Source organism: Bufo gargarizans, unplaced genomic scaffold (genome assembly GCF_014858855.1).
Source record: "Bufo gargarizans isolate SCDJY-AF-19 unplaced genomic scaffold, ASM1485885v1 fragScaff_scaffold_576_pilon, whole genome shotgun sequence".
Taxonomy (NCBI): domain Eukaryota; kingdom Metazoa; phylum Chordata; class Amphibia; order Anura; family Bufonidae; genus Bufo; species Bufo gargarizans.
Genome location: NW_025334140.1, coordinates 175,100 through 185,492, shown reverse-complemented (window position 1 = coordinate 185,492; position 10,393 = coordinate 175,100). Strand labels below are relative to the sequence as shown.

Sequence of the window (10,393 nt, the reverse complement as noted above, 5' to 3'; positions counted from 1 at the left end):
GAAGATTGCTGCTGGAACTCAACGTGAATAAAGCAGGAGAACTGCGATCTCTAGTGCTACCCACTGCGAGGCTCATTGTTCCGGGCACGTGCTAAGAAAAGTCCTTCCTGATCTTTAGTATCTTTTAGAAGAGCTCAATGGACTGGTGACGAAGTAGCCTAGTCCTCAATTAGACTAGCTAGGGCAGCTTCTTTTCCTTCCTGGATATCGATGATCTAACCTCAATAATATCTGATTGTGGAGGCCCCCAACCCAGGGGCCACAGTGGAAATGCTGCAACCTCTTCCTCGGTTTGTAACATCAAATCCATTGGTTGCATGGATTTTGTGCAACTGTAATAAACAGCGCCCATGAAGGTAGCATCCAAAGGCTGCGGCGGTCTCACGCGGCTGATCAGGAGTCGGATCCCCACTGTCCTGAGCACTAAATCAGTTTTCTCCTGACAACCCTAGCCAAGAAGATCTTAGGCTCCTTTAAGTGTCCCTCATCATCAGAAGGCCCTGCATGTACTCCCCTCCTTCTGATACACAGCTGTCATTGTAAAAAGAAGAGCTGCACTATAAAGCATAATGGACTAAAAACATCTGTATACAGGTTTCTGCAAGCTTATGAATAAAACAAATCTGCTGTGTGTGAACTCCCATCTATCCATAAATGTATTTGACTCACTTCCTAAGGACATGAAGTAAATGATGTGAGAGAAAAGCCAGGTGAATCCAATGTGTGCAGTAACATAGCAGTATGACAAGCTGTCATTGTGGGATGGGCAGCGGCCACGTATGTCACGATCTGTACCCATCAGCCAAATGCATCGCTGAAGGGCTTAGTAGAATGACTGCTTTGCGGAGCGGGCGGGCTCACCCCGTACAGCAGCTGCACAGCGCATCAGGGGGCGTGACAGAACAGGACTATGCTGAAAAAACAAGAACTTTTATTTAGGTTTACAGGACAAATGGAAGCAGCAGCCAAGGGTCACATGCGTTACGTGAACAGTATTCAGGGAAAGGCCGAGCTGTGTACAATACAGCATGCGGAAAGGTCTTATTGGACACTGCCTGCAGTCATGGAGAGAGGTCGGACCGTGTGGATCTTACTATGGCCTACAGGAGGCGCCAGCCAGCAAATGGCAGTAGTCTCATTCACTTTACAGCTTTCAGTTCCAGAGTTCTTCTTTACAGCAAATCTGTCAGAGATGCTCTGATGTCTCGCTCTCCAGCCCTAATCTATAAAAAAAAATACGGTGGGCTCCACTCAAAAACAAGACCCGGTGCTCCGTGATGGGGTGGTGACCCAATATCATCAAGGTTAGTAGCGTTGTATTCCATCCTTCAATATGCACACAACAGCCAACGTTCACGGCCTGTTCTGCGTGGGATGGCGTCCTGCAGACCTCATCTGTCCTTTCCTGACACCTCAAACACTCATCGCTAAAGTATCAGTCTAAAAGAAAGCTATAATGAGCCATCACAGCCGCTCTCTGAAGGACTCACTGTGCAATAATCTGCAGAGGTGTTGAAAGCTGTAGAGGAAAAAAATATTAAATTTTTTTTTTTATAAAGACAACTTGAAAAAAAATGACAGGCCAAAATGAGTAAAATGCTATAACAAAAAAAAAATGCTGACTAGGGGTCTATGTACAAGGAGAAGAGCCTCAGGCTTCTCAGCTGTGTTCTGACAGGCTTACTCCATGTCCGTTCACATGTGGAGATCCATGGATCTGACTGTGGATGAAACTGTTCTCGGATGTTGCAGACATCATCATTGTGGAAGGATCCTGAGGCAAGGAGCCAAGACTGTCTCTAGTCCAGTAGGCTTCGCACAGCGGGAGGTCGCTCGGCTCACACACACTGCAGCGTACAACACAACAGGTAAAGCAGCAGACAGCATCCGGGCAGCAAGAAAAAAGCAAGAGAAAAGCAAGACAGAAGCAAAGCGTTAAGAACACAGCAGCAGCAAATCAAAGTACAAACTACACACATAATGATCAGCTACAGTCTGGACTATACAGAACCTCCCTTGGGAACCGCAGCTGCCATCCTACAGCTACACTAGGAAAAGTCTGCACCCATTACACAAGAGAAGAAGTGACATGAAGACACAAGACAACAATCAGCAGGCAGGAGGCCAAAGCTACAATCAGACTGCTGACCACATGAAGACCCCAGAGCAGCTGTGCAAGCTCTAACCCCTTCAGATAGACATAAGCAGCTCATGGTTGGTCTACAGGAGGAATGAAGAATCCATCAGCAGCTCATGGTTGGTCTATAGGAGGGATGAAGAAACCATCAGCAGCTCATGGTGGTTGGTCTACAGGAAGGATGAAGAATCCATCAGCAGCTCATGGTTGGTCTATAGGAGGGATAAAGAAACCGCCAGCAGCTCATGGTTGGTCTATAGGAGGGATAAAGAAACCGCCAGCAGCTCATGGTTGGTCTACAGGAGGGATGAAGAAGAACCCATCAGCAGCTCATGGTTGGTCTATAGGAGGGATAAAGAAACCGCCAGCAGCTCATGGTTGGTCTACAGGAGGGATGAAGAAGAACCCATCAGCAGCTCATGGTTGGTCTATAGGAGGGATAAAGAAACCGCCAGCAGCTCATGGTTGGTCTATAGGAGGGATAAAGAAACCGCCAGCAGCTCATGGTTGGTCTATAGGAGGGATAAAGAAACCGCCAGCAGCTCATGGTTGGTCTATAGGAGGGATAAAGAAACCGCCAGCAGCTCATGGTTGGTCTACAGGAGGGATGAAGAAGAACCCATCAGCAGCTCATGGTTGGTCTATAGGAGGGATAAAGAAACCGCCAGCAGCTCATGGTTGGTCTATAGGAGGGATAAAGAAACCGCCAGCAGCTCATGGTTGGTCTATAGGAGGGATAAAGAAACCGCCAGCAGCTCATGGTTGGTCTATAGGAGGGATGAAGAAGAACCCATCAGCAGCTCATGGTTGGTCTACAGGAGGGATGAAGAACCCATCGGCAGCTCTCCCCATTTCGTAAACCACTTCTCATGGGTAGGATCCCGATGCCCTACACACTAGTGATCACACAGCCTGGAGGGTTCATGCACAAATCACTTTATTGATCTCATATGCATTTAGTAGGTGAGACTGAGGGGCAGACAATCCTCCAGACATTAACCCTAATGGATGTCCTATTAGCCTCTCCCAGCCAGAACAAGAGACTGTGTCACCACTGGCTGATCCCAAGACGGGTTGTATACCACCCAACCACGGCACAAACGTTAACCCCTGGTCTGCCAGGAGCAGCTTACAAAGGCACGGCAGTCAGCCTCCAAACACAGGCCTACTTATACCTGGAGGAGTAATATTCCTCTTCAAGTTCATAGAGATCTATGGCAATCTCGTCCCGCAATGAAATCAGCTTTTTGTCGCAGTCCTCCTGCAGGGCGCGGAGCTGCTGGTTGCGCTGGTTGATGGCTTCGTTCACAGAGGGGAAGTCATTCAGGATTAGATACTGCTTTAAATCAGACACCAGCCTCATCAGAGACTCCCCGGCTCGGACCTGGAAAAGGGCGACAAGAGAGAATCAGGCCACCTGCACACGTTTTCCAGCAGATTTTGGGGCATTGTCTCTCCTGCATTAAACGCTGCAGGCGTTCCAGGTGGATTCTGCCCGGATCTGCTCCATGTGGAGGCGATTTTAAAATCTCCTCTACTTAACTGCACTGGGGGCATGCCACCCAAAACCTTCTATGATCTGCGCTATCGTCAGGGCTCACACCTGGTAGTTCTGCAGTCACAGGCTTTCATGTGGCATATCTGAAGCGTCTTACAGAGCCCTCCGCCGCGCGGATGTCACCTCACTGTATACTGTGCGATCTGACGAGGACGCACGGCTTTACAGTGTCCCCCGCCGTGCAGACGTCACCTCAGTGTATACTGTGCGATCTGACGAGGACGCACGGCTTTACAGTGCCCCCCGCCGTGCAGACGTCACCTCAGTGTATACTGTGAGATCTGAGCATCAGACGACACACACAGGGTTTTACAGTGCCCTCCGCCGCGCAGACGTCACCTCAGTGTATACTGTGCGATCTGAGAGTCAGACAACACACAGGATTTTACAGTGCCCCCCGCCACGCAGACGTCACCTCAGTGTATACTGTGCGATCTGAGAGTCAGACAACACACAGGATTTTACAGTGCCCCCCGCCACGCAGACGTCACCTCAGTGTATACTGTGCGATCTGAGAGTCAGACGACACACAGGGTTTTACAGTGCCCTCCGCCACGCAGACATCACCTCAGTGTATACTGTGCGATCTAAGCGTCAGACAACACAAAGGATTTTACAGTGCCCCCCGCCACGCAGACGTCACCTCAGTGTATACTGTGCGATCTGAGAGTCAGACAACACACAGGATTTTACAGTGCCCCCCGCCACGCAGACGTCACCTCAGTGTATACTGTGCGATCTGAGAGTCAGACAACACACAGGATTTTACAGTGCCCCCCGCCACGCAGACGTCACCTCAGTGTATACTGTGCGATCTGAGAGTCAGACAACACACAGGATTTTACAGTGCCCCCCGCCACGCAGACGTCACCTCAGTGTATACTGTGCGATCTGAGCGTCAGACGACGCACGCAGGATTTTACAGTGCCCTCCGCCACGCAGACGTCACCTCAGTGTATACTGTGCAATCTGAGAGTCAGACAACACACAGGATTTTACAGTGCCCCCCGCCACGCAGACGTCACCTCAGTGTATACTGTGCGATCTGAGCAGCAGACGATGCACGCAGGGTTTTACAGTGCCCTCCGCCACGCAGACGTCACCTCAGTGTATACTGTGAGATCTGAGCAGCAGACAATGCACGCAGGATTTTACAGTGCCCTCCGCCACGCAGACGTCACCTCAGTGTATACTGTGCGATCTGAGAGTCAGACGACACACAGGATTTTACAGTGCCCTCCGCCACGCAGACGTCACCTCAGTGTATACTGTGCGATCTGAGAGTCAGACGACACACAGGATTTTACAGTGCCCTCCGCCACGCAGACGTCACCTCAGTGTATACTGTGCGATCTGAGAGTCAGACGACGCACACAGGGTTTTACAGTGCCCTCCGCCACGCAGACGTCACCTCAGTGTATACTGTGCAATCTGAGAGTCAGACAACACAAAGGATTTTACAGTGCCCTCCGCCACGCAGACGTCACCTCAGTGTATACTGTGCGATCTGAGCAGCAGACAATGCACGCAGGATTTTACAGTGCCCTCCGCCACGCAGACGTCACCTCAGTGTATACTGTGAGTTCTGAGCGTCAGACAACACACAGGATTTTACAGTGCCCTCCGCCACGCAGACGTCACCTCAGTGTATACTGTGCGATCTGAGCAGCAGACAATGCACGCAGGATTTTACAGTGCCCTCCGCCACGCAGACGTCACCTCAGTGTATACTGTGAGTTCTGAGAGTCAGACAACACACAGGATTTTACAGTGCCCCCCGCCACGCAGACGTCACCTCAGTGTATACTGTGCGATCTGAGCGTCAGACAACACACAGGATTTTACAGTGCCCTCCGCCACGCAGACGTCACCTCAGTGTATACTGTGCAATCTGAGAGTCACACAACACACAGGATTTTACAGTGCCCCCCGCCACGCAGACGTCACCTCAGTGTATACTGTGCGATCTGAGCAGCAGACAACGCACGCAGGATTTTACAGTGCCCTCCGCCACGCAGACGTCACCTCAGTGTATACTGTGCAATCTGAGCGTCAGACAACACACAGGGTTTTACAGTGCCCTCCGCCACGCAGACGTCACCTCAGTGTATACTGTGAGATCTGAGCAGCAGACAACACACAGGGTTTTACAGTGCCCTCCGCCACGCAGACGTCACCTCAGTGTATACTGTGCGATCTGAGCAGCAGACGGCGCACGCAGGATTTTACAGTGCCCTCCGCCACGCAGACGTCACCTCAGTGTATACTGTGCAATCTGAGCGTCAGACGACACACAGGATTTTACAGTGCCCTCCGCCACGCAGACGTCACCTCAGTGTATACTGTGAGATCTGAGCAGCAGACGACACACAGGATTTTACAGTGCCCCCCGCCACGCAGACGCCACCTCAGTGTATACTGTGCAATCTGAGCAGCAGACTACGCACGCAGGGTTTTACAGTGCCCTCCGCCACGCAGACGACACACAGGATTTTACAGTGCCCTCCGCCACGCAGACATCACCTCAGTGTATACTGTGCGATCTGAGAGTCAGACGACGCACGCAGGGTTTTACAGTGCCCTCCGCCACGCAGACGTCACCTCAGTGTATACTGTGAGATCTGAGCAGCAGACAACACACAGGGTTTTACAGTGCCCTCCGCCACGCAGACGTCACCTCAGTGTATACTGTGCGATCTGAGAGTCAGACGACGCACGCAGGGTTTTACAGTGCCCCCCGCCACGCAGACGTCACCTCAGTGTATACTGTGCGATCTGAGCAGCAGACGGCGCACGCAGGATTTTCCAGTGCCCTCCGCCACGCAGACGTCACCTCAGTGTATACTGTGCGATCTGAGTCAGACGACGCACGCAGGGTTTTACAGTGCCCTCCGCCACGCAGACGTCACCTCAGTGTCTACTGTGAGATCTGAGCGTCAGACAACACACAGGCTTTTACAGTGCCCTCCGCCACGCAGACGTCACCTCAGTGTATACTGTGTAATCAGAGAGTCAGACGACACGCAGGATTTTACAGTGCCCTCCGCCACGCAGCTGTCACCTCAGTGTATACTGTGCGATCTGAGCGTCAGACGACACAGGATTTTACAGTGCCCTCCGCCATGCAGACGTCACCTCAGTGTATACTGTGCGATCTGAGCAGCAGACGACACACAGGATTTTACAGTGCCCTCCGCCACGCAGACGTCACCTCAGTGTATACTGTGAGATCTGAGCAGCAGACTACACGCAGGATTTTACAGTGCCCTCCGCCACGCAGACATCACCTCAGTGTATACTGTGCAATCTGAGCAGCAGACGACGCACGCAGGATTTTACAGTGCCCTCCGCCACGCAGACGTCACCTCAGTGTATACTGTGCAATCTGAGCAGCAGGCGATGCACGCAGGGTTTTACAGTGCCCTCCGCCACGCAGACGCCACCTCAGTGTATACTGTGCGATCTGAACGGCAGGCGATGCACACAGGGTTTTACAGTGCCCTCCGCCACGCAGACGTCACCTCAGTGTATACTGTGCGATCTGAGAGTCAGACGACACACAGGATTTTACAGTGCCCCCCGCCATGCAGACGTCACCTCAGTGTATACTGTGCGATCTGAGCAGCAGACGATGCACGCAGGATTTTACAGTGCCCTCCGCCACGCAGACGTCACCTCAGTGTATACTGTGCGATCTGAGCAGCAGACGACACACAGGTTTTACAGTGCCCCCCGCCACGCAGACGTCACCTCAGTGTATACTGTGCGATCTGAGGTCGACGCACGCAGGATTTTACAGTGCCCTCCGCCGTGCAGACGTCACCTCAGTGTATACTGTGCGATCTGAGCGTCAGACGAAACGCAGGATTTTACAGTGCCCTCCGCCACGCAGACGTCACCTCAGTGTATACTGTGCGATCTGAGCGTCAGATGACACACAGGATTTTACAGTGCCCTCCGCCACGCAGACATCACCTCAGTGTATACTGTGCGATCTAAGCGTCAGACAACACACAGGGTTTTACAGTGCCCTCCGCCACGCAGACGTCACCTCAGTGTATACTGTGCGATCTGAGCGTCAGACGACACGCAGGATTTTACAGTGCCCTCCGCCACGCAGACATCACCTCAGTGTATACTGTGCGATCTGAGCGTCAGATGACACACAGGATTTTACAGTGCCCCCCGCCACGCAGACGTCACCTCAGTGTATACTGTGCGATCTGAGAGTCAGACAACACACGATTTTACAGTGCCCTCCGCCACGCAGACGTCACCTCAGTGTATACTGTGCGATCTGAGAGTCAGACAACACACGATTTTACAGTGCCCTCCGCCACGCAGACGTCACCTCAGTGTATACTGTGCAATCTTAGCGTCAGACAACACACAGGATTTTACAGTGCCCTCCGCCACGCAGACGTCACCTCAGTGTATACTGTGCGATGTGAGCAGCAGACGACGCACGCAGGATTTTACAGTGCCCTCCGCCACGCAGACGACACCTCAGTGTATACTGTGCGATCTGAGCAGCAGACGACACGCAGGGTTTTACAGTGCCCCCCGCCACGCAGACGTCACCTCAGTGTATACTGTGCAATCTGAGCAGCAGACGACGCACGCAGGATTTTACAGTGCCCTCCGCCACGCAGACGTCACCTCAGTGTATACTGTGCGATCTGAGCAGCAGACGACACGCAGGGTTTTACAGTGCCCCCCTGCCACGCAGACGTCACCTCAGTGTATACTGTGCGATCTGAGCAGCAGACGACACACAGGATTTTACAGTGCCCTCCGCCACGCAGACGTCACCTCAGTGTATGCTGTGCGATCTGAGCGTCAGACGACACACAGGATTTTACAGTGCCCTCCGCCACGCAGACATCACCTCAGTGTATACTGTGCGATCTGAGAGTCAGACGACGCACGCAGGGTTTTACAGTGCCCTCCGCCACGCAGACGTCACCTCAGTGTATACTGTGAGATCTGAGCAGCAGACAACACACAGGATTTTACAGTGCCCTCCGCCACGCAGACGTCACCTCAGTGTATACTGTGAGATCTGAGCAGCAGACAACACACAGGATTTTACAGTGCCCCCCGCCACGCAGACGTCACCTCAGTGTATACTGTGCGATCTGAGCAGCAGACGGCGCACGCAGGATTTTACAGTGCCCTCCGCCACGCAGACGTCACCTCAGTGTATACTGTGCAATCTGAGCGTCAGACAACACACAGGGTTTTACAGTGCCCCCCGCCACGCAGACGTCACCTCAGTGTATACTGTGCGATCTGAGCAGCAGACGGCGCACGCAGGATTTTACAGTGCCCTCCGCCACGCAGACGTCACCTCAGTGTATACTGTGCGATCTGAGGTCGACGCACGCAGGGTTTGGGTTTTATATCCCAGGTAATGTTCTCTGACCCCAATGTTAGAAATCCCCACACAGACAGGTGTCAGGGACAGCGCCTGGGAAGATGGTCGCCGCCTCCGGCACTCACTATGTTAGCCGAACGGACGTGCATCTCGTAGTTGTCCTGCTCTCCTTGGGTCGAGCGGCTGACTTGATGTTCTTCTTCAATCTGAATAAAAGAATCAGAGAAGAAAGCATTATCTGTGGTGTGAGGGTAGGTCCCTGTGTGCAGAGGACCTGGGGGGTCCGTCCCAACAGCCTCACCCTTGCAGTCTTGATGATCTCAGTGAAGTTGTCCATGATGGATTTGATGTCGTCCTTCAGGCGCTTGTTGTAGGACTGCAGCAACGTCTCCTTGCTCTGGGGTAAGACTCTCTGCTGTGCCATGACATCACCTGACAAAGCGAAATGAGAGCGCCATCACAAGGGATCCCCTGCTAACACTCTACCAGCATAGCCAGAAGGGGGCGTGCCCTCCAGCTGGACAAACCGGCAGGCTCCTCTGACACAGATAAACCGATCCGTTAATGACGGATGCATGCGGTTGTATAAGGGTCCATTCACACGTCCGTTTTGGTGTTCCGCATCCGTTCCGATAAAAAATACTGACGTGTGAATGTAGCCTTATTGTAATGGATCCGTTTTTGCAGACCCTTGACGGATCTGCCCAAAACGCGAGTGTGAAGTAGCCTGAGATGGAGGGCGTGCGTCCTGGGCGCGTACCAGACAGCGACCAGCGCTCTACACCCAAGGGCGCCTTCATACAGCTCTGCATCAAAGCATAAGAACCCCCCTACAGGAACACCACAGCAGCAGCACCCCTCTCCCCAAATACACACCCGGAACGCACCCCAGACCCCCCCTTCCCCAATACACACCCGGGACGCAGCACCGACCCCCTTCCCCAATACACACCCGGGACGCAGCACCGACCCCCCTTCCCCAATACACACCCGGGACGCAGCACCGACCCCCCCTTCCCCAATACACACCCGGGACGCAGCACCGACCCCCCCTTCCCCAATACACACCCGGGACGCAGCACTGACCCCCCCTTCCCCAATACACACCCGGGAAGCAGCACCGACCCCCCCTTCCCCAATACACACCCGGGAAGCAGCACCGACCCCCCTTCCCCAATACACACCCGGGACGCAGCACCGACCCCCCTTCCCCAATACACACCCGCCCTCAGTCTACAGCTCCCTCTGCTCCACAGACTCTTTCCTCCTGGTCTCCCGCCCACTGCAGAATGCCGCCAGTGATTGGCTAAAACAAAGTCCC

At 53.1% G+C, this 10,393-nt stretch overlaps 1 protein-coding gene across 5 annotated transcripts; it reads right to left on the bottom strand.

The window, feature by feature from the left end:
* Positions 1–914: 914 nt before the first annotated feature.
* Positions 915–10,377, bottom strand: MED22 (mediator complex subunit 22). Of its 5 annotated transcripts, none has more exons than XM_044273305.1 (5): positions 10,295–10,377; positions 9,374–9,504; positions 9,198–9,278; positions 3,313–3,521; positions 915–1,223 (listed from the first exon to the last, which is right to left on the bottom strand). In XM_044273305.1, exons 2-5 carry the CDS (start codon positions 9,494–9,496, stop codon positions 1,187–1,189), a joined length of 450 nt encoding a protein of 149 aa, XP_044129240.1. In that variant the 5' UTR covers positions 9,497–9,504; positions 10,295–10,377; the 3' UTR covers positions 915–1,186. The 5 variants fall into 5 exon arrangements, with proteins under 5 accessions (XP_044129240.1, XP_044129239.1, XP_044129237.1 ...); XM_044273304.1 differs by lacking the exon at positions 915–1,223 and adding an exon at positions 1,230–1,519; XM_044273302.1 differs by lacking the exon at positions 915–1,223 and adding an exon at positions 1,580–1,847.
* Positions 10,378–10,393: the final 16 nt, after the last annotated feature.

Coding starts and splice junctions, on each gene's coding strand:
- MED22 (XM_044273302.1), bottom strand. CDS start 9,496: ATGGCACAGCAGAGAGTCTTACCCCAGAGCAAGGAGACGTTGCTGCAG. Junction 9,279..9,373: donor AGATCATCAAGACTGCAAGG/GTGAGGCTGTTG, acceptor TCTTTTATTCAG/ATTGAAGAAGAACATCAAGT. Junction 1,848..3,312: donor GAGGAATATTACTCCTCCAG/GTATAAGTAGGC, acceptor TGTACGCTGCAG/TGTGTGTGAGCCGAGCGACC.